At 34.9% G+C, this 24,336-nt stretch overlaps 2 protein-coding genes across 3 annotated transcripts; one reads left to right on the top strand and one right to left on the bottom strand.

The window, feature by feature from the left end:
- The first annotated feature begins 638 nt into the window (after positions 1–638).
- Positions 639–14,160, top strand: Nipped-B (Nipped-B cohesin loading factor). Of its 2 annotated transcripts, none has more exons than XM_077431789.1 (27): positions 639–1,271; positions 4,315–4,483; positions 4,563–5,251; positions 5,330–5,553; positions 5,632–5,836; positions 5,926–6,084; positions 6,168–6,355; positions 6,431–6,668; positions 6,772–7,004; positions 7,088–7,336; positions 7,411–7,626; positions 7,712–7,894; positions 7,979–8,494; positions 8,577–8,822; positions 8,910–9,221; positions 9,291–9,432; positions 9,522–9,649; positions 9,737–9,971; positions 10,047–10,201; positions 10,274–10,538; positions 10,618–10,808; positions 10,885–11,084; positions 11,169–11,292; positions 11,368–11,514; positions 11,585–11,829; positions 11,908–12,082; positions 12,174–14,160. In XM_077431789.1, exons 1-27 carry the CDS (start codon positions 1,184–1,186, stop codon positions 12,294–12,296), a joined length of 6,045 nt encoding a protein of 2,014 aa, XP_077287915.1. In that variant the 5' UTR covers positions 639–1,183; the 3' UTR covers positions 12,297–14,160. The 2 variants fall into 2 exon arrangements, with proteins under 2 accessions (XP_077287915.1, XP_077287906.1); XM_077431780.1 differs by having other exon boundaries at positions 646–1,271; positions 9,519–9,649.
- LOC143912516 (fidgetin-like protein 1) lies at positions 14,054–19,494 on the bottom strand. Its single transcript, XM_077431802.1, has 10 exons — positions 19,259–19,494; positions 19,013–19,186; positions 18,266–18,928; positions 18,077–18,192; positions 15,668–15,823; positions 15,432–15,565; positions 15,243–15,357; positions 15,058–15,170; positions 14,789–14,980; positions 14,054–14,712 (listed from the first exon to the last, which is right to left on the bottom strand). The coding sequence occupies exons 1-10, from the start codon at positions 19,411–19,413 to the stop codon at positions 14,584–14,586; spliced, it is 1,947 nt and encodes a 648-aa protein (XP_077287928.1). The 5' UTR covers positions 19,414–19,494; the 3' UTR covers positions 14,054–14,583.
- Positions 19,495–24,336: the final 4,842 nt, after the last annotated feature.

Genomic DNA, 24,336 nt, shown 5'->3' with positions numbered 1-24,336 from the left:
CATGCGCCAAAAGGGAGACCAGTATAACACGTGAGGGCGGATCTAGTGTATTATTCATCAATGGAGCGGTCTCGTTGAAATTCTATAGAATTGTTTATACTAACTTGACGGTGATATATACCAATTCGACCCTTCGGACGGAGCTTGACAGTTGTAAAATATTCAAAAACACAGACGTTTACGAGCATCATCATAAATAGTCACCGGAGTCTGAGGGGGCCGTGTATTGTTCAAAGGTTGTAAATGCATTGTTAAAGGTTTGCCGAACAATGGATAGCACTGTGACTATCCTACCTTTAATCATAAGACGTATGGTAAAGTCCAAAACGACCATTAATGAATCTCAAAAATATTTTTTTGTATTGTTTCAATCTGTTCATTGCATAGTTCGAGATGCAAATGCAAATAGAAACTTTCGAACACGTGAATTTTAAAACCTAGAGATTTAGATATCTGAGCCCCCGCCCTGTCGACACGGTTGATAAATGAAAAGAACAAAAATATCGATATTTACTCGAATATTGGTAGGGAAATTGAGCGCAAAAATGGAAACAATCGTATTTACGTAATGCGCGGTGGTGGCGCTAGTGCGTACATAAATATTATGAGGCGGAGCGCGTTCGCGTGTATGGGTAATGGGTGTGTAGATGTGTGTGCATGTGTGTGCGGGTGTGTTAGTGTGGTGTAGTGTAGCCGCGGTCTCGGCCGAGTCTCCCGCGGGTGTTGGGTGTTGGGTGTTGGGTGTACGAGTGTTCGAGTGTTCGAGTGCTCGAGTGCTCGAGTGTCCGGGTGTCGGGTGTTGTGAGCGCGGCTGCGAATCTCGGCCTGGAGCGCACCACGGGCGTCAGCGGAGTGAGTGAGAGTCGGGTCGCATTCGGAGTCACAGTCGGAGTCGTAGTCGCAGTCGCAGTCGCAGTCGGCAGTCGGGAGTCGGGAGTCGGGAGTCCGAGTCCGAGTCGGGCGACGGCGCGAAGCTGCGTGGGGTGAGGGGTGAGGGGTGAGGGGCGATGGGCGCCCCGCCGCCCGCGATGGCCGCCCCGTAGCCGCCATCGCCATCGCCATCGCCATCGCATCGCGGAGCCGACGGCAGACAGTCGCCGAGGCGCGAGTCGCGAGTCACCGCCGACCGCCGACCGCCGACCGCTGACCGCTGACCGTTGACGAGTGGCCGGCCGCCCGACTGATGCGCCGCCCAAACATCGCCATGGCCGACCGCGACATCCCCATGGTGCCCATCACCACCCTGGCCGGCGTCGCCAGCCTCACCGACCGTACGTATTCCCCGCCACCCGCCACCCCCCACCCGCCGCTACCCTTTGACAGCCCCCCACACATGTAAACAACCGGACACCCCCGCCCGCGCCTCCCCTCCCCCCCTCCCCCCGCTCCCCCCTCACAACAACAACACCCCGCCTTCGCTGACCCACTTCCCCTCCCCCTCCCCCCACCCTCACCCACCCGCCGACTAACCGCTATTCGTGCGAAACGTCAATTTGACACCGTTGGCGTTTATTTTGCGTCGATTTCGATTCGAGTGTCGATTGCCGATTGCCAGTTATCATTTGTCAATTGTCAACTGTGAATTGTGAATTTTCAAACGTTTCCACTTTCGTCCACCGCATATTCCGAGGCGCGTACGTCGCCTCCAATGATGCCAGTTTCGAAAATCATTTTTGAACTGCACACTGAAATAAATGAATTTCACTTTTGTGCAATTATTTACGTCGATCGCGCATTTGTTTTTTTTTTGTTTTCTTTTGTTTTTTCAATTAAATAAAATTCAAATTTTGGTACTTTTGTATTTATTTTTTTATTAAAACAAAACCTAACCTATCGTTTTAATAATTCAATAATATAATGCGAGTAATTTTAAATTAAATTATAATCCAAACTCCATGTCGTTTCTGGATGTCTTCCGAATGAACTCGGCTGTAAATGACGCAGATTGTTCCTCAATGTCGTTTATTACACCACCATATTTGCGCTCAACGCTCTGAAATTGGACACCAAAGTGTAGTTCGTCTGATTGACTTTACAATGTTCAAATCCAATTCTCCAACTGCAGTTGGCCACCTCAACTAAACGTCATTCGTGAATCTCTCGACAGAGCTCCAAATATCCATCGTTGAGGAAGTACTCTGCCGACATTATTATTTCTCTTTGTAAACAAACTTTGCTTCCTCCTGTTTGGGTGGTTTCTTAAGATTCTTGGCGCAAATTACTCTCATGTCGTTGGTTGTGCCTAATTCCTCCTTGCACAATTTGATCAATGTTAATACTCCAGCCCAACGATATAAAAAACGAACAACTGTTCCCGAATCAGTTTCCGTGTCGGATGTTGACTTTCTTTCGACAGGACGATTACGGCGCAGACACAGAATCGTACGCAGCATGTTTTTTTTTTTTTTTTAGATAGTTTTTCAAATGTAAAAAACGCTAGCACACCTAATCTATTCATATCTATGCCAGGTCAAAATCACCTGGAATATTTTTGACGATATATTTTCCTTGTAGGTTTAATAGTGATCGAAAATGATGATTCCCAATTTTAAAGAAATGTAGGAGAAACTTGTCTAAATAATAAAATCTTACCTGAAGAAACGCTCTTCCCAGCTGCAATCCACGAGAACATGCATGACATACAAGTCAGTGTGTTATCACCTTCATTTAATGTTTTCTGGAACGCAGCATACTTGCTGTCTCTCTTTTGTAAGAATGTCACGTCATCTGAATTTCGTGAATGGTAGCTATTTTTTAAATACAAAAAAATACATATTTTATTTAAAGAAATGCCTCGAAATGTATATATGCGCCTTTACTCGCCAAAAATGTTACCATAAAAACGGATCTAAAATCGCAAAACAAAAATATCGGATCCAATAGTCGTCGGTTGAACATGATCAATGTAAGTTGTCTGGGATATGATTCCAAAATACTAAAAAAAAGTGTTTGGCTCCTATACTCCTCACACTTAATCCTCCGAGCCCCTCAAATCCCTCCACCGTATGGCTCGTTTTAGGGCGATAAATTTCTATGGAAGGGCCAATCTATACATTCTATATCGATGCCTCCAGATAATGGGAAAGTACCCAAAATTTTGTATATAAAGACGAATAATTTTTATATTTAGACTTTTTCTTTTGTTTTTGAATTAAAACGAATCGCAATTAAATACATAAAATACGATAATTATATTAATCAGTTTAGTAAAATAGATGAATAATTCGAATGAAATCAATCATAATTTTGAAAAATTGTCCATATTCCTAATCGATTAATAAACTTAAGATTATATAAGAATCGTTTCATTTGCTTGAATATAATGTAATCGAGGTGCACTCTTACCAAAATATAGTAATATATATATGTATACATATGTTTACAAAATGGTTTAAAATAGACGTAACTTAGATAATGAAAGGGGATATCAAAAAAAAAAAAATAATGCTTAGCATATTCACCAAACAAAAACATTTAAACTTTCATTTATATAAAAAAAATATTACTGTCTAAAATCGTTTAAACTTAATCGTGAAATAAACTCAAAATTAATATTATTTCTTTGTTATGTAGTATTCCAATTCCTTTTCCAAATTGCACCTATCAATCATTCAAAAATAATATCACCACTTGTCACATTATTATGCCCCCCCCCCCCCCCCCATATTAATGAATTATGTACTTTTATATATTGTTTTAAAATTATTTGAAACAGTTTTTATATTGTATTGTAATTCTTTAAAATGCTTTTTGTTTTAACTATCTACAATTTTTTAAAAATGCAACTAAGTAGTATATTCAAATTATCCACTTTTAGCGGTAATTATCCTATTTCTTCTCATTGTTTCTATAGGCGAATCGCTTCACATAAACCTAAAAGGTAGAGGTAGATCGACAAAAGCTGACTCTGCAAAAACAACAGCTTTGCTGTCCTTTTACATAGCAGTCAAATGCTAATTGTACAGTGTTTACATATTCTGCAACATCAGGTCAGCTTTTCTAAATTTAACTCTATCGGTTTAAATTTAATATTTGTTGCTGTGAATTTAAATGCTTTAACATTAAATCTCTATATGCACATTAGAAGGGAAAATGTTGATATTTTTTCGGAGAATGCATTTTGGAATTACAATATTTATAGATATAACAATTTTGGGTGTTTTATTTTATGCATAGTCAGATGTTTGTACAAAGAGTTTAGTTACTTTGATTTCGTTTTGTAAGACATATTTTTTGCTGTCTTCAAATTATTGTTAAGTACTTATAATATAATATCTTAAAATATGAAAATGTTTTCTGTTATTTCGAATTTAGTATTACCGGTGTTGCCTTTGCCTACACCGTTACCGCAAACATTGAGCAATAAATCTCAATTGTTTCACCCGAGGGTTGCTGAAGAAGCAGCAATCTTATTGGCGAATCCTGACGAGGCGCTAGCAAACATTTTGAGTCAGTCTCTTATACATACGTCTGTCGATCATATGTCAGTATATATACATACATATATATTTAATTTAGTTACGTCAAAAAGCAGCTGTTAATTTTTAAAATTTAATTTTCAGAGAATTAAAAGATAACTATGCGGGCACAGAACCTAGTATGCTTCAAAGGCAAAACATGCCTGAACTGTTAAAGGCAATATTGGATATAAATCCCAACGTGTTCACCGATCAACCCGCTAAAAAATGGAATAATCACAATTACACTTCAAAGTTAAATGGAATACCATCGCCTGGCAGTTACATTCCCTACTCATACTCACCCCAAAATTCCATACAAAATAGTCTCCCAGCAGCAGGCTTCGTACCCTGCCAACCATCCTATAAATCGGTTAAACCGTCCAATGTCCTACCTCCGCAGCCTTCTCCCCACGTCACAATGGCTTCACCGCCATCTCAGAGTACGTTCCTACAGCCGGCGACTTCGACGCCCCAAAATCACATGCCCACATCCATGGATTGGAATTCGACCGAGACCATGCTCAATTCCCCCTCCATACCCCAACATTCCCAAATGGTAGGCCGAGCGTCTGTTATCACTGAACAAAAACCGATGCAGCATCCCCAAAACGGTGGATATTTTACCGGCATGCCGAGTAGTGAATCGTTTGACCAAATCTCTACTCAATCGATGAACTTGTCCGATATGGCAACGGAGAAAGATCCGCTCGCCATATCACCACCACACCAACCTGTACATGAGCCACAATCTTCTGTTAACCTCATGGAGGAAATCAGCTTTCAACAGAGAGGTATTGTCATTATCACGCTTGAATCAATTTCACGCCCAAATGCATTATAATTATACAAATTCTGCATTTGAAGAATAGGTAACGTTGTGATTTCAGGTCAATCTCCCGCACAGGCAAGTGTTGCGCCTTCTCCGCTACGACACGAGCCACAAGTGTCTATACCTTTGCAGCAGGATATATACTCCATGAATGCCGTGCAGTCAACGACTGACGTCAAACAGGATGCTCCTGAACCTGCCAAACACAATTTACTCGCAGAAGCTCGCCTTCCAATTGTAAAATTGAATAGACTGAATTTGGATGTACGTTTGCGTTTACAATATTTACTTTCTTTAGTTATGATACGTATAATCTTACATTCCTTGTTTTCTTTTTCGCAGGATGCCTTATTAAAGAAAAGTACACCGTCTGAAAATAGACGGTCGACACCTCAAACCGATCCAGACTCTGACGATGCTCCCTTGAAGCCAAAATCTAGCGATAAAGTTAAATCTGAAATAGACGAAGCGAGAGAAAGAAATTGGTTGGCTGTTAAACGAAAACACGAAGAAGCTAATAAATTAGAAGAACAGTCAGCAGCTATAGGTACATTTTCTATTCGAATACAATTTCAATAAATTTCCAATCTTTTCAAAAAAATTTTGTGTTCCATTACATTTTGTTTTTGATCATAGTGAAACCAAAATTGAGAAAAGTTGAAAGGCGACTTGTACCAGTTGTGGAAATGTTATCTGTCGACGAACTCATGGAAACAAATACTTATCAACGATTCAATAGATTGATAGATGCAGTGTTTGATGTTGTGGATGATGAAAATTTCGTAAACGATGCCGGTTTGTGTATTTTGATACATCATTCGTTATAATAAATTTTTCTGTTTATGCAAAATATTTATAATTTTAAAACATTTACTCAGATATATGTGATGTACCAGAGGAATGGTTATTACCGAGGTTTCAGTTGCAAGAACTGTGTGCTGAGGCTGCCAAGCTAAAAACTCTTGGTGCCATGGAAGCGATACCGGCAGACCGTCTTGTCAGACTTTTAAATATTCTAGAAAAGAATATACGAGCTGGTGAAAGAATTTCGCCACTTGGCGATCCGGTAAGTATTGTTTTTTGATCCAGTAAGATGATTTTATACTTTGCTTTACTAACATTGTGCTATGTGGTGTTTTAGGATGATAGTGAAGATGTGCGATTAATGTGGATGGAAACCACCCTAGAGAGAGTAATGTCGGCAGCGGATGCTTGTCTTACGGCTTTGTATATCATGACAGCCCCCAATATGCCAAAAAGAGTGGTTTTGGAGGATGTTATAGATCGTATAATATTATTTACAAAATACCAACTACACAACACTATTTATTGTTCATACGATCCCGTTTATAGAATCCAGTCGACCTCAAAAAAGAAAGGTGAGAGCATCCATCATTATATATAAATGAATATTTAATGTGGAGTATGAAGACTAGAAGTGCAGTAAGATTAAAATGTACATATTTATTTTTGTTCTTTCAGGTGATCAACGTAAAAAACGATCGCACGGAAGTAGCGGAGGCTATGGACGTGAAAAAGGTATCCATGAATTGTATAGCAGGCAACACGAGACCGTATCGTTACTTGCCGAGTTGTTGGCTGGTGCATCTCTGACTGATACAACTGTTTTGCATGCCAGTTCTGCGGGGGTATCTCCTTTCTTTGTAGAAAATGTGAGCGAATTGCAACTTTCAGCCTTAAAATTGGTCACCACTGTAAGTTCACCGCATTTACATTATGTACATACATATTATTATTTTTATTCGTATTTCTATATATTCTAAACAAAATTTGGCAGATATTCACAAAGTATGAACAACACAGGCGATTATTACTTGACGATATTTTGGCTTCAATAGCACGTATACCTAGCACAAAAAGAAATTTACGCTCTTATCGACTGAACTCAGAACAACATATACAGATGTTGACAGCATTGGTTCTTCAATTAATTCAGTGTGTCGTTGTTCTTCCAGACACCTTAGATAAAAGTGATAAAGATAAACCAGAAAAGGGTGACGAACAGTCTACTTCAAAGATGAGTCAGGTATATCTAATTTCTTTATTTTTTTGTGTCATGTTTACAAATAGAATATTACAAATATTTTTTGTTATTTACAGGTCGATAAAGATATATTTATTTATTCTAAATATGATGCTGCTGTTAGCATTGGTGGTACTTTTTTGACCTCATTTTTGAACAAGTGTCGAAGTCGTTCTGAAGAAATTGATTTCAGACCGTTGTTTGAGAACTTTGTGCATGACCTGTTATCAACAGTCAACAAACCAGAATGGCCTGCAACTGAACTCCTACTTAGTTTGCTCGGAACAATGCTTGTAACATAACTTAATTATTAATTTTATGAATAGATGCTATTCACATTATTTATTATGGTATTTAACCACCCAATATTTTTTTAAGGTTAAATATACATCAGATAAGTCTATGGAGATGTCTGTCAGGGTCGCCTCATTGGAATATCTCGGATTGGTGGCTGCTCGATTAAGAAAGGACACGGTACAATCTCGAGGAAAACTCAGCACGATGGATCATATCATCAGAGATATCAAAGCTGAAGAGGAAAAAGATGGCGTTTATATGGATGTAAGATTTTACTTTTATCGTAATAGTTTTCTAGTTTTGATTTTATACTGTAGGATTCTAACTATATCTATCTTATATTTATAGGGTATGTTAGACGGGTTAGATGTTGATGAGGAGCGTATTCAGTTTCTGCAACGAGTTCTCCTTGATTACTTGGCTGTAAATGGGCAACGAGACCAAGCTTGGGGTTATGCGAGACATTTCTATCTTACGCAATGGTATCGTGACACTGCTCATCAAAAGAAAAGCTTAACACAGCCAAAGAAACAAACCCCGCACAAACGCAAGAAGAAGCACAAAGACGCCTCTAGCGACGAAGACTCTGATCAAGAAGAAGAAATCGAGAGAATGTTCAAAAATTCTGATGGACACTCGAATTCTAAAAATACTGAAAGCGCTGTAGAAAATGCAGCAGCTTACAGGATGATTGAAAGACGAAAAGAATTTTACGTTTCGAAAATACGACCTTTTCGTTATCAGGGTGGAAGTCAGGTACAAGTTATGCAGTCCTATATAGATTATAGCGGTGCTGAGCTTATATCTCAATATTTGGCCTCCAAGAGGTCTTTTTCCCAAAGTTTCGATAGATATTTACAAAAGGTAAATTTCATTTCAAATCATTTGTATTTTTTTTTGTTATGATTCGTTTCTTCTTATTTTGAAAGTTTTTATTAATTCACAGATTTTACTTATTTTATGCGAGAATTCAATCGCTATCAGAACCAAAGCAATGAAATGCTTAGCGATGATAGTCGAAGTAGATCCTGGTGTGCTGGCTCGTAATGATATGCAAGCTGGTGTTCATCGGTCTTTTCTCGATCAGTCTACGTCCGTGAGAGAAGCGGCTGTCGATCTTGTAGGCAAATTTGTTTTAAGTCGTCCAGAATTAATCGATAAATACTATTGTATGCTCTCTTGTAGAATTTTGGTGAGTATTTTGATAATTTTTATATTAAAAAGTATTATATTTTACTCATATAAAAAATCATATTTTGCATTGCTCCCTCATTTTTAGGATACTGGTGTGTCAGTTCGAAAGAGAGTAATTAAAATACTCAAAGATATTTGTATAGAGTGTCCTGAATTTCCAAAGATACCGGAAATATGTGTCAAAATGATACGACGGGTAAATGATGAGGAAGGTATTAGGAAATTAGTCATGGAAGTTTTTCAAAACATGTGGTTTAGTCCTTGTCCGGTTACATCACATCAGAGAAATATTGATCCAACGTCAGATCCACTTACCAGAAAAGTTTTGAATATAACCGATGTCGTTTTGTCTTCTAGAGATATCGGCTTAGAATGGTTTCAACAATTATTACAAAGTGTAAGTTTTTTTTTTTTGTTCTTTAATTTTGCTCAATACTCTTATTTGATGGTCTATTCTTGTCTTTAGTTATTTAAACCGAAGGAAGACAAAGATGATTCAACAAAAATTGTATTTACTCCACCAAAATCGTTACTGTTAGCCTGCCAACAAATTGTCGATTGTTTAATTGAGAATCTTCTACGACTTGAAGAAACCTCCCTTCCTGATGGTCAGTTAGCATTTATTCGATTTATTTTTTTGTTAAAATATTTTATATCTAATTTTTAACTTTGCAATCATTTCAATATTGACTAGCAGGTGGTCAAGGAAATTCAGAACGATTAGTAGCGTGCATAAGTACATTGCATTTATTTGCTAAAATAAGACCTCAGTTGTTAGTTAATCATGCTTTGACCTTGCAACCATATCTCAGTTTAAAGTGCCAGGTATGATTGTTTAATTACATTTAAATTTGTACTAATATGGAGACGCAATAATTTTAACTGTGCAATATTGATGTGTGAATTTTACAGACTTCAAATGACCAAAAAGTAATTAGCTTTGTAGCTTCGACGCTAGAATTAGTTGTGCCGTTGATGGAACATCCGAGTGAAACGTTCCTGGCCCAGTTGGAAGAAGATTCTGTAAAACTAATATTACAGCATGGTCAAATCGTGATTGCCAGCTGTCTTTCGTGTCTCGGATCGATTGTAAATAACGTCACTAAAAACTATAAGTTGATTCGAGATGTCTTTCACAAATATCATGGTAAAATTTAATAATCTTATTAAATAACAAATAATTTTTGTTAGGCGACTTCTTTATACCTTGTATATATTTTAGGCGTTCTTGTTAATTGGAAACACGGGTGGCAAACTAATCCAGAAATGATGCGAACAACACATAGAAGGCCACAGTTCCGGAGAGCTCTCTTCATCATTGGTTTATTATTGAGGCATTTTGATTTTACAGATACGAATGTGATTCAAGGTTTAGCGGTAAGTACATTTATTTTAACTCTTTATTTGTCCATTTGAGTGGATTCATTTTTAATATTGTTTTTATTTCAGCTGGACATAAAAGACCAAGTATTTAGAACGCTTATGTTTTTTCTACATCTTGATGATGAGGATTTCCAAGCACATACTCTGAAATCTGTGGGTTCTGTGTGTGTACGTCACTATGAATTCATGCTACAACCAGAATTAAAAGAATATTATCATTATTTATTAACGTCACATTTAACATTATTGGATATGAAAGCGGAAGTGTTGAAAAATATTGAAATGTATTTGTTAGAAGAAGAACAAAGAATGATACGTCAAGACAAAGAATGTAAGCAACATTTTCTTTTTATAATTTTTTTTACTGATTTAACTCTTTTTGTTATATATCTTATGTGAAATTCTAATAGGGTCTAAGAGGTCCAAACAGGAGAATTTGAAAGAAATGGGTGATGTCTCGTCCGGAATGGCTTCTACTGTAATTCAATTATACATAAAAGAGATTCTCGATTCATTCCTTCATCCTAGTACTATTGTAAGGACTAGCGCAATGAAAGTCACACAATTGGTACTCGCTCAAGGCCTTATTCATCCTGTGCAGGTGATTTATCATTACATTCATAACAAAAAGTATAAATGATTTTGTTTGAAAACAATAACGTTTTATTTTCTTTTAGATTGTACCGTATTTAATTTGCATGAGCACTGACATAGAAGTCACTGTTTCGCATACTGCTGATAAACAGTTACAAGAAATTGACAAAAAATATCCTGGATTCATACACATGAAATCACAGTCGGGAATCAAATTGTCATATAACTTACAGAAAATTTTACAAATCTGTCCTAAAAATTTTGGAATCATACGGGGTTTCAGGTAAATTTTTGATGATTGACTTAGAACGTTCAATAGAATTCTGCATTTGATTCATAACTAATATATATTGTATAATTCTTTCAGAATCAAAGAACCAGACGAGTACCCCACAGCCTTAAATGGATTTTTATATTCACTTTTACGTAGCACAAAACCGCAGAGACGAGCACTTGCTCTATCTATGTTGAAACATTTTGATGAACATGCGGTGTGTATCTTCAGAATTGTAATGCAATAAGTGTATATTGATTTAATTTTATTTTTGCGAATTTTCGATTTTCAGAAAACGCCTTTGGCACAAATGTTGTATCTTGCTGACAACTTAGCATACTTTCCATACCAAGTTCAAGATGAACCGTTGTTTATAATACATCACATAGATATTATAATATCAACATCTGGCTCTAGCCTGTTGCAGCTTTTTCGGGATGTTAGTATATTGTTTTTTATTATTTGATCAATTGCTTGATTGTTCGTATATATTAATTGATTTTTTTCAGGGCTTGATATCTCTTAAACCACCACCTGATCCAGCTGCAGCGTATATAAATAGCGTGACGGGTATGCCGATAACTGATGTACCGATTGATGATGAAGAAGAAGACGAAGAAGATGCTACAGCACTCATGGCAAGACTGCCATCCGAGACTACCAAACTACAAGAATGTTTAGGCACTGCCCAAGGTTGCTTTCTTTTGCTCGTGCTCAAACAGCATTTGAAAGCTACATTCGGAATGACAGATGCGTAAGTAAATTTAAAATTTGCATTTTTAACATGTTGCAGAAAATAATTTAATAAGTTAACTGTTCTATTTTGTCACAGAAAAATATCTCAATACTCACCTTCTGAAGGTGCCAAAGTATATGAGAAGGCAGTAAATAGAAGGAATAATGCCAAGTTTAATCCGAAAGCTACCGTTAGTAAACTTAAGGAAGGTGGTTGTATCAAAGAATTAGACGAGGATGGAAGGAAAGATTTAATTAATCAATACCTTGAGGTTAGTATTTAATTATACTTAAATTGCTTTAATCTGAGCTGAAAAAATGTAATTGAAACTATTTATAAACAATAAATTGTGCGACTTTCAGTTTAAACAATTGATGCTTAAATTCGACCCCGAAGAGGAGGATGAGGATGAAGTACCTGCAATAGTAGCGGCACCCGCTGCTGCCGCACAACAACCCACACCAGCCACCACTAGCGCGACGTAATGTCTGCCTCGCCCCCTGATTCGTTCGTCCAAACGTTCAATTCGCTGATCTTATCCGATTTTGATCAGCAAAAATAGCTATGTGGGGCATTTTGTAATAAAACAAGTGTAAAGTGAATAAATTGTAAATAAACATTTTTTTATCTTGGTGGTTTATTTAGAAGTTTACGTGCATGAGTCGAAAGAGTGAACAAACTCGCAGACAAACTGTTACTTTACAACAATCTGCATGTAATAAAACGAATAAAAAAAAAAGGAAAAACTTAAATTATAACTAGTTGTGTTATAATAATGATAAACACTTATGTGTTTTATATCAATATGACATTTAAAAATAGTAAAAAAATGGAGTAAAATATATATGTGCATAAAATATATATTTATCATAAAAATAAATATCAGTCATGAACTTTTATCATGTGTGTGAAATGAGAATCGTTCGAATTCACCTGTGGATATGAGATGTTATTTGTAAGTGTTGTCTGTAAATGATATTATGTGAAAGTGTTATAGAGTTTTGTAGTATATCCCGCTAATGAATATGATAAATAACACTCTTTAAAGCGATGAGTGTTTATATAAATGACCCGTTCACCATCTATATAAAAAGAATTTCATTTTTTATTATTTCTGTTTAATTGATTTTGGTCATCTCTGTAATTTTTAATTTTAATTGCATATTTCACGAAAAAACACTTATTATGTTTACAATATAATTCTGTTTCTTTTATGAAGCTATACGAGAATTCATTGTTAATATCACATTATTGCACATAAATAATTGTTATTGAAATGGCTATTGCTTATTATTTTTTAACGGGACAATTTAAAAAATATTTTTCAGTTGGTTTTAAAACTACAATTCATTTCAGTATTTTAAAGAGAGCTGGCATGCATTGAAAGTACTCTCTAAAAGTGAATAGTCAATACATACATACATATATATATATTTATATTTATGCATTTGAAATTAATAAATTCATGGGATCAAATAATCCAACTTAGTGTGTAACACGGTTAATTGACATTATGCAGTATAACAAGTTATCTTTTTTATTTTATTAATTTAAATTATTTTTCTCACTACGTTGACGCTTAATGTTTATATTGCTTACAATATAATATACTTCTGTGCAATAAGGTCTTAATCTGGAGCAACATCTTCTGCCGTCATACCTTTTCATTTTTATACATATGTAAAAAAAAACTTATAATTTCTCTTTTTATATTTTAACTCTGTACGTAGTAATAAATGCACGATTATCCCGAATGTGAAATATATCGGAATATATGTTTCATTTTAGGGCATGTTTGTTTCATATTTACGCAATTATGAAGTGATTGTGTTTATATAATTAATTTGACGATACTGTTTGTTGGATAATTATCTATCCCCAATGAACAATATAATAAATTTAGTACAAACAGTCTGTAAATATTATTGCATTTATGCCTTTTTTCTGTGAATGAATTACGAGGTGACAAGTTGGAGCTGTGTGCATATTTATCAATGATTATTAAGAAACGAAGAGATGAAATAAGAACAGATGTCTATTGTTCATTGTATTTTATTAGGTTTATAATTTTAATTATTTAATTTAATTCACTTTCAGGCCTATTGAATATTTTTTGTAATTATATGAAATATATGGTTACGTACATAACAAGTGTATATTTCTTGAGTTTGAAATTCATTTCTCAAATTTTTAATACTTTCACTGTCTTAAGAACACATTTTTTGTTTCTTTTTCAATTTTAATTTATAAAGTTTCTCAATAGAGATAATATATTTTTTATGTTCATGACGCCGCTAAATACACAATGGCATAACAAAATTATTTTCAAAGGGATAATATATTACTGTATTATTTTTACGTTGTTTCTATAAAACTTGTACGCAATTTGCAAGTGCACGTTGTTTTTTTTCTTTCTCTACGGAATGATTAAATAAAATTATTTATTTTTCAATGTGGATACAAGCGTAATAAAATTTAAACTTATAAATATTTATTTGAATATTAGGTTTTGTCATATTTTAAGTTAAAAAGTAGGTGGCATGGGATTTTCAATGTAAACTCTGGGAACTGGTACTATAGAGAAAAGACTGCAAATATTTTAGAATCAAATTAACAAAACTTATTGCAAGACGCCCTCCCAGTAAAACAAACATCTATTCAAAAAAATGTAATTTAAAAATTGAAATTTTAATATATTAATTAAACATCTTCATTTTGTATTTATTATTTTTACTTAATCGACACAACTGAACAGAACAATTATCACCGAAACTATATGAGGTTACTTCCGGAGCCATATGTTCGATCCCATTTAGTATAGTGCTCTAAATCGTTGGCTGAAACGCTTGGCCTCACTCTGGTTAGTGCTTTCTTAAAATCGTCCACATTAACTGGCCTCACCTGCAGAACATCAAAATAAAGCATTAAACGAAACTCGTATCTAATTCATTTTTACATTCTTAATTTACACGCTTGCCTGATCACTTTGAATATTTGTGATTTGCGAAAATGGAACAGATCGAATTGGTCCCAAAGCCGCTTCAGCGCACAGAGATCTCATATCAGCTCCGGAAAATCCATCTGCCATCTCGGCAATGTTGACCACATTTTCATCTGTCAGGGAATGCCTTTCAGTGCCCATTAGCCTGTTGATAATTTGCTGACGAGCCTGCATGAAATATAATTTAATTTAATCCAAATGAATTGATTTGAGTTCACCTAAATATACAATGCAGTTAGACTTACAGCTAAATCCGGAAGTGGAATATAAAGTCGTTTAACTAATCTTCGTCGAGCAGCTTCATCTAACTCTTGAGGCCTATTTGTTGCACCGACTAGCAGTAAACGGTCCTCATCGCCTTTAATATCATAACTTATTAAATAATATGAAATAAATTTAAAAAAACATTTAGTATATGTATATTTCATACCGGTTGCAGCTCCGTCTAGTTGGACTAAAAATTCTGTTTTTATCCGACGAGTAGCTTCATGTTCACTATCACTTCTTTGAGTAAGCAAAGAATCAATCTCATCTATGAAAACAACCTGTGAAAATTTTGTGCTGATTAAAATTTCTGAAACTTTTATTCATATTAAAAAAGTCACTTTTGTAATATTACAGCGGGTTGATGACACCTGGCAACGGCGAACAGAGCCCGAACCATCTTTTCTCCATCTCCTAACCATTTTGAAGTCAAAGAAGATGCACTTATACTGAAAAACGTTGCACTGCACTGTGACGCTATACATTTCCCTACAAATTTCAAAACCGTTGTACATATGTACATATATATATATATATATATATTTTTTTTTTTTCTTTGAATTCTGTATGTATGTTAATTTTAAAAGTTACCAATGAGTGTCTTTCCCGTTCCCGGTGGTCCAAATAATAAAATTCCTTTTGGAGGTCTTCTTAAGCCGGTGAATATGTCAGGACGAAGCAAAGGCCACACTACGGCTTCCTGAATTGCCGTTTTGGCAAAATCGAGTCCCGCAATATCGTCCCAATCTGAAATATGATTTTTTGTATATGTACATATATGCAGTGGTTCCCGAAAAGATGCACTAAATTGCACTGAATAGCAGTGGCGGCTCGTCCTAATGGGCTGCTGGGCTGCAGCCCCTCCTTTAAAATTCTAAAATATATGTTCAATAATACATTTAATATTTTATTTATTAATGATATTTTTTTTATTAGTTGGATGGACGAACTATTGGGGCCTTCGACAGAGTAAATATTACTTACAATATCACCCATATCCAAAAGGGTGATATTGTAAGTAATGTTAACCGTTTCGAAGACCCCACTAACTTGTATGGTGACAGATGAATTAAAATGTTGCTGTACTGGCTGTAAAGTTTTACAGCGCCGCCCTGAACGCCACGCAGCCCGGAGTCTCGGAACGAGAAAGAGAAAGAGCTATTTGCAACTGCAGATAGCTCTTTCTCTTTCACTCACTCTGCCGTTTTGGGCTGGATAGTCGGCAGCCTTCGCCTGTTAAACGACATTCATCTGTCAGTTTGTGTAAGATTTCGCGCGCTTGATCTTACATTTGATTAGTTGAATCGCACGATCACAGCTTTATTCGTTTTCGTTACTCTTAATTGGTTGTGTACGAGCCCTCATCAAATCTTCGGTGAGTCGTTTTCATTTCGATAACAGCAAACTTTTTTCAAATCTGTTTAATTTTTTCTCGTAATTTTTATTTAAATATATTAAGGTTTTTTTTTCTTTCAAAAATGGAAGAAAAAAAGAATTCAGTAAAATATTTACAAAATTTGCACTTTTCGCGACTAGAACTTACCGAAAAAGTCGCTATAAAAGCATTAGGCTGCCTCACGCCCAATTTAATTATTTCACAGCCTGCTACTAGTAGATCCTTTAGTTACTCGCGAAAATTTAATCCAGACATTTATAAAAAATACAACGGGATGAAAAAAAAACGTGTTATTTTGTTATCCGTGTCTTTTGTTTGGAGGCGAGGCGCCAGGCGAAGCATCTTGGACGAAAACAGGAGTTATTGACTTAAAACATTTAAACGATAAAATTAAAAAAACACGAGGGAAGTGTCGAACACTTAAAAAATGTGTGTAATCTCACGATTTTGGGATCGGCTAACATAAAAACCCATTTAAGCGAAGCTTATCGGCGGGAAATAGATAAGCATAACGAAAACTTTTGTCCTGTTATGACTAAAGAGCGGACCCAGAGCGCGCTGTCCATTGTTCACATGTTGTAAATGCATTGTTAAAGGTTTGCCGAACCTTTTTAACAAAGCATTTACAATAATGGAACAATAGACGGCGCGCTTCCGGTCCTACCTCTAGTTTATGACATGATAGAACAATTATGGTGACATGTTTTAGACATCTTTTCAGTGCAGCCCCGCCACTAAAAATTATCACGAGCCGCCACTGCTGAATAGTAAGTAGTGCAGTTTTGAGAACTCCTAATTTTCAAAGGCGCTCAAAAAGAACTTACACACAATAGAATTTCACAAAAAAAGGTTAGCACCCTCGGATAACATGTAACTACCCATTGACGCTTTTTTATGGAATTATATTGCATTAGTTCTCCTTGAGCATCTTTGAAAGTTTGGATGTCTCGAGTGTATTTTTCCGGTCACCATTTTTGGGGTGAATGTCCTCGAGCGGCTACACGCCTCATTACAATTTCTGTATATATACAGCTTTCTGTATTTATACAGCTACCGCGAAATCCGTCTGGTGCAGCTATATAGCATCAAATATGAGCCATAATTGGCTTTTGTTCAAATTCCTGAGAAATCATTCTATGTACCTAAAGGTAAAAAGGTTAACTGATTCAGTCAGACAGTGACACAATCCAGAAACAACGTGTGAACTTAGCATCTCTTTTGGCATCTTCTCTCGCGTAAGTCATAACAATTAACAAATATTAATAATTAATAAAAAATATTTTTTAGGTGACCACCCCTAAGCAACGCCACTGATATATCTAATATATAATTTCGAAAGCGATTTTGTAACTATGTAAGGTTTGTTGGGAACATCGAAAACAAATCAAGGTTTCTATGACGACGATATCGATATCGATGAATATTATTTTTTTTTTTCGATTCAAATAAATTTAATAAAAAAACAAATGAATGTTTACTATTACATTAACCATGTTTCAACAGTTTATATTACAAATACCGAGCTACGCCTGGTAAAACCACTATTGTATAGTAACTAAAGGTATTGTTATCATCGTAGTCCTTCATTCAGCTTTATTGCTTACCAACTGGAGCCCCTGAGTCGATAATTTCACTAGTAATCAACTCGACCATTTTTGGATCAATGTGTTTCAAGCGCTCGTCTTGAATTGTATCGCTTTCAGTCTCTGTAATATCTTCGCTGTAATTCAAAAAAATATATATAAAAATCACAATAAAATTCCGTCAAATGAAACAGATATAGTATTTTTAACCTATTCATAATTGGTGGAATGAATTTATTTTGTACTGATCTTGTCGTTCCAAGGCTGCGTTTTTGAACTGGTGGGTCTTGAATTTGATGACTATTGTGATTAGCATTGCCATATTTCTTTTTATTTTGTATCATGAGTTCTGCACGAGCAGTCTTAAAAGGGCAGTCTGGTTCAGCTCGCTCTATTTTTGTTGTTGCTATATTGTTATATTTTTGAGAACTTTCTTTTGAATTGCTGTTGTTCGTAAACGAAGAAGAATTTTCATTTCGATAATTGGATGAATGAAATTTTTTACAATTGTTAAAATTAGAAACGATTTTTTTCTTAGCCACAAAATTTTGCGACACCAATGGAGGTTTATTCATTTCACTGTTGGGATTACTAAAATTTATACTTTCAGTACTTTTGCTGGTGGATGTAAACATTTTATTATTGGGTTTTTCGATCTTCATAATATTTTCAGTACGTTTTTTAGCTTCAAAGTTCGAATTTTCAAATTTAGTAAATATCTTATTTTTAGACAAGGCTTTTCTTTCTAAAAGTGCTTTTATATTTTCATCAGTAATAAAATTCTGTGGACATGGTAAATTATTTTGTATGTTGCAATGTCCGCTGGCAATAAGATTTTTTTTCATTATCGCAACCGGATCTATACCAGAGTGCCTATAAAAATATAAATAAAGTAAAAATTCTAAATATTGTATGGAAGTTAAATAAGTTTGGCTTTTCAGTGTATAAACTACTAACCTTAAACTACTTTTCCAAGAAGAACAATGGGATGTCGATATCTTTCCACTGACAAGAGATTCAATTGGCTTTGAAAAATTGTTCACAGAGTCTGTAGTAGAATTGTCATCAACGATTTGAGAATAGCGTGCTAGATTTTCACTTAGTAATAAACAAGTTGACTCATTGCTAAGTCTAAAAACATTATTATGAAACAAAAATTATTGTATAAAACGGTGATAATTAGTATTACAAACCGGCTCGTACTTATTGATGGATTCAAAATGCAGGGCAACCATTGAATTTCGTGTTGCTGCGCACACCTCGAGCGGTGTTGACTTCTTGTCGTTCTGTTTGAGACAACATTTTATATAATAACTTCCAAAATTAGCCTCATTACCGATATCATCATCACCAGCCATCTGAATGTTGGCGTCCACTTCAATTTCAACTGACTGTTAGATGTTTCGAACTGTCAAAAGAACGCGGGCACTTCAAACCATAACGTATAAATGTGTAGCCATACACGAATGTACAATAATCGCTGATCACTTAAATTAAAATAATACACTAATGCTGAATAACTGAAAAATAATATATTGATATTAGTTAATAGTGAACAAGGACACTAATAAACTAAGAAAGGTTCATAAAAAAGATTCTCAGTAATGGCACAAAGTTTTTATTTTTTCAAGTTTAAAAAACCATGTGGCCAACAGTCAACCTATGTACAATTGTGGCTTTAACGATACCACATTTAAATTTATCTTTCCATTTTTTTCATGAAGATATTTATATTATTCTATCCATATTTATCTATTCTATGGTAAACGGGTTACATCCCAAATGTGAATCGCTACCAGAATAACCGGAAGTTTTGAGCAATATTTGGGCAGTTTTCTGTACGGCAATTTTCCTGTGCGACGAATTTTCGTACGACAGGAGACCGCGCGAATGATTTTCATAGCGACGGTTATCCTGGTAGCGATTCACATTGGGGATGTAATCACCGAACCCTATTATACATACATACATATATGCATAGTGCTCTTATTTCACGACTTGCACGTAAGCCGGGTATTTCCCCTCCCCCCTCAAAATGTCTCCACCAAAGTAAATACGTATCATAGGTGTCCAATTATTATTATATTTAGAACATTTTTTAAAGTTAATTTACGATTCATCAATAGATGTAGTTAAATTTAAAATAAATTAAATTTTTAATAAATAAAACCGTATATTATATTTTATTTAAATTTTTCAATATAAGTATTCATTAATCACACAGCACACAAATTGTGATTTCGATGATTTTATTCACATATGTATATAAAAAAGAAAAAAAAACGGTTTATTTTTTTATTAATTCAATCACAGTCGGGGTATAATTTAATTTAATTTTTCTATTAAGAATTTTCAATTGATTACCCTAAATTAATGAGAAAAACAACATCGTAGAGCATTTCGTAGATCCTTTCATATTATCATCGTGAGATTATTTTGAGAAGTTTTTTTTATTTTCAATTTTAATCAAAGTGGATATCGATACAAATATATTTCACTCGGTTATTGTACTCATGGTCTCAATAGAATTTGTCAAAAATTTAACAGAAGGTCGCCGTCACGCCGTGAAATCGAAAGCGCTCCCCTTTTCAACACCGACCTCATCTAGCATGCGAGGCGTGGAAAATCTCTTACGCTTTTCTATTTTCATAAAGTGACGACCTTGAAACGACACGTCAATGGACTGCATCATGTTGTTGCAGTGATGCAATAAGAGGGGACCATTTCGACGAACGATGTCGTAATTGGATTGCATCGCCCACCAATAAAAACACTTGTTGCTGTTGGTAAACTTAAAAAAAGGCAACTAAAATAAATGCAAAGATTGTATTATTTATTTATTTATTGATAAAAATGTAACTTAAAATTAAGTCACTGATCACAATTAATTTTCGTCTTTCTTATAAACCGAATCATGATTATAATGTCTGCCTATAGCCAATTTCTGACTTAATTTGGAGGGGGGAGGGAGTGAACAAGATCACATTACGAAACTATGAAATTTATAATAGTACATATGTTGAAATAATTATTATTTTATATATACACTAGTGGTTTTACCCGGCTTCACTCGGTATTTGTAATATAAACCGCTTAAACATGGCTTATCTAATAGTAAACATTTTATTAAATTTATTTGAATAGTTTTATTTTATTTAAATTTATTTGAATAGTTTTATTTTATTTAAATTTATTTGAATATTCGTTTGTTTTTTTTTATTAAATTTAACGTCACGGATTCTACGAACCAAAACATACATACAAAGTCTCTTTTGAAATTATACATTAGATATGTAGACTTAAGTTGTAAAAAAATAGTAGAAAAAAATGAACTTTTCGTGTTTATAGCTCCAATTTGAAATGGAGGAATGCTTAGTTGAAAACCCGTTGTTGCAGACTTTTTTTTTTGATTTTTAAATGCTTTTTATTACGAAATTATGTTCACAATACATCTTATATCTATTTTACAATTTAATTTAATTTGGTTAGTAATCATAGTATTATATAATTCTAATGTTAATCTACAGCATAATAGGAAAAAGAGCTCAAAAACCTATTTACAATCCTTATAAATGCTCATAATACATCTAATACATAATATTAATTAAAGACTCACTAAAGTCGATGACCTAAAGCAGATTGTGTTTAGGTAATCTGTGTTTATACCTGAAGGGTATAGACATTTTGTTGTAATCACCGAGACTCTTCACAAGTGTGTTAGTATGGTTATTAGTGATTCTGTTATAGAATCTACTGGTTAGTTTGTTAGTAATGTCTGTAACAAACGGAATATTATATATGGCATGCAGTTTTTTCAAGTTAGTATATATGGGTGTATTATAAATCATTTTTAGGGATTTATTTTCTATTACTTGTAGTTTGGAAAGGTTAGTATTCGAGGCGTTATTCCATACAGGTGAAGCATAGGTTAATAATGGTAATATGAGCGCGCGATATAATTTTATTCTGTTTTGAGTTGATAAAGAACTATGGCGATTAAATATTGGATATATTGAGGATATACCCCGCATCGCCTTGCATTTCGCTGCCTCAATGTGAGGTGCCATCTCATTCTTTTATCGAACGTTACTCCTAAATATTTTATTACTGACTGCCATTTCAGACTTTCTCCAGAGGGGATTTTCAGATCTGAACTTTTCTTATGCTTCTAACACTAAAGAATATGGCGTCTGTTTTGGTTTGATTAATTTGAATTTTCCACTTAGTGAAGTGTTCAGTCATTGTTTTAATTGCAAATTCAAGATTTTTAAGAATAGTGTCTGGTTTTTTGCTACTTGTGAAGCAAGCGGTATCGTCTGCATATAGAGATATGTGACAGTTTTTTGGAATAGGTATGTCATTTATATATATGGAGAACAAGAGTGGGCCAAGCAAACTCCCCTGCGGAACGCCAGCTGCGACTATTTTTGGAGACGATAATTCATTATTTACGCTGACCACTAGCTTTCTACGAGTTAGGTACGATTTGATGATGAGAATTAGGTAGTTTGGTATTTTGTTAATAAGGAGCTTATGAATGAGTCCATCGTCCTAAACTGTGTCGAAAGCCTTTTCTATGTCGAGACATACCATTCCGGTACTTCTCTTCATATTAAAGTTTTTCGTCACGTGTTGAGTTAGTCTTGTTAGTTGTTGGGTCGTGGAATGTCCAGTGCGAAATCCAAATTGTTCATTTATTAATTTCTTATTTACGACTTTAAGTAAACGAGTGTAGATTATTTTTTCTAGAATTTTTGAAAGCGTGCAAAGTAAGCTAATGGCTCGATAATTGGCCGGATTTTTTGGGCTTTTATCGGGTTTAGGTATGGGAATTATGTTGGCTGTTTTCCAGTATTCTGGGAATTGCAGAAATTAAACGAAATTGCTGCTACCGACTTCTTTCAAAAACATCTATGGTCTAAGACTTTGACCATAGATGACAATCTCATGTTACTTTAACTTAGATTCGAACTTAAAGTAACATGAGATTGTACATATGTCTGTTGTGGTTTGAAATTGAAATCTGTAGATTTGCTTATCGTACAATTAGATTTGCTCGGCGTTAGAGACCCTTTGACTACGAACTCCAAACCCTTTCAAAAACCATTTACGATCTATGTATAGCACTATTTAAGTAAATATAATAGGTACGTACTAAAATTACAAATCGCAAAATAAATGTATACGGAAAATTAGCAACACAGCCTTGCAATTCAACTAAATTTTCTATGAAAGGGAAATTAATAGGAACTACACTGATGATAATTAATAATTAACAGAAAAGACATTGAACCCATAAGCAGTCGTTTACAAGTGAATAATTCATCATTGAATATCACCAAAGATATGTCACCGTGACCTCAATGAACGCTTATTTTCGCCTAATCATCTATGAAAAGTAATATTGCCATCGCGTGAAACTAACAACAGAAATCAACGTGAGGTCACAAAACTTTACACAGCGCGACCCAGACCGCCATTATATCAATCAGTTGTTCTCTCGGTCGAAAACAACCTTCTGTTATTTGAACTAATTATGATTTTTCCCCAAATGAATACAAAAGGTTAATAGATTAATATTTGGAATTAAACACACATTCGACAATTTGAATTCGTATTGATTAATTTTAAAATTTTCCTGATGCATAAACTTTCAAACTATCGGTGTCTTAAGATTTATGTTACTTTTATGACTTGACCGCTCGTCGTTTGAGTTGAAGAAGACGCAGCGTGCATATTGATCTATTGCACTTGACGCAACACTTGTCATAGTTAGTACATCGCGAATCGTTGCGCGATTTCAGAGGACTTCTTCTACAAACCGGATTACATAAATGTTAATCTAGATGAGCCTGTTGGCCCTTGTTTAAAAATCTGCATTCGAATCGTATCTCGATCGATCGAGGTCGGAGGACCGGTCCAGTCCGCTTGTCAAGGGTTTCGCAACTGGTCATCTTCTTCTAATTCATTCCACTCGCCTGTTCTGTCGAAATGATGCTCCCCGGCGACCTCAGCATTTCTCGGTCGTTATGGTTGCGCTTCTTCTCCTTTTAGTTCTTATTAATTGCCGACGAATTGCATATATGTACATGTGTACATTGGAAGAAGGTCACCCTGTCATATTTCAGATCGAATTTATGAGAGAGTCATCGATTTCAGGGTTCTTACGTCAATAGTGGAGTAATCATCAATTTTAATTTCAATGAATACTGACTCTATTTCAAGCTAAGTATTCGAAAGTATCTGGACAAATAGGACGTCAAAATTGCCATTAATGACGA

Source organism: Arctopsyche grandis, chromosome 1, assembly GCF_051622035.1.
Source record: "Arctopsyche grandis isolate Sample6627 chromosome 1, ASM5162203v2, whole genome shotgun sequence".
In the NCBI taxonomy this organism is placed as follows: Eukaryota; Metazoa; Arthropoda; class Insecta; order Trichoptera; family Hydropsychidae; genus Arctopsyche; species Arctopsyche grandis.
This window is presented reverse-complemented; position numbering and strand designations above follow the sequence as displayed.

What these genes read in the sequence shown, in the direction of transcription:
- LOC143912516 (XM_077431802.1), bottom strand. Translation starts at nt 19,413, where the DNA reads ATGGCTGGTGATGATGATATCGGTAATGAGGCTAATTTTGGAAGTTAT. An exon ending in CATTTTGAATCCATCAATAA is followed by an intron (nt 19,187 to 19,258) that starts GTACGAGCCGGT and finishes TAATGTTTTTAG; the next exon opens with ACTTAGCAATGAGTCAACTT. An exon ending in CAAATATTCAAAGTGATCAG is followed by an intron (nt 14,713 to 14,788) that starts GCAAGCGTGTAA and finishes GATGTTCTGCAG; the next exon opens with GTGAGGCCAGTTAATGTGGA.
- Nipped-B (XM_077431780.1), top strand. Translation starts at nt 1,184, where the DNA reads ATGCGCCGCCCAAACATCGCCATGGCCGACCGCGACATCCCCATGGTG. An exon ending in AAATTTCGTAAACGATGCCG is followed by an intron (nt 6,085 to 6,167) that starts GTTTGTGTATTT and finishes ACATTTACTCAG; the next exon opens with ATATATGTGATGTACCAGAG. An exon ending in GCCTTATTCATCCTGTGCAG is followed by an intron (nt 10,809 to 10,884) that starts GTGATTTATCAT and finishes ATTTTCTTTTAG; the next exon opens with ATTGTACCGTATTTAATTTG.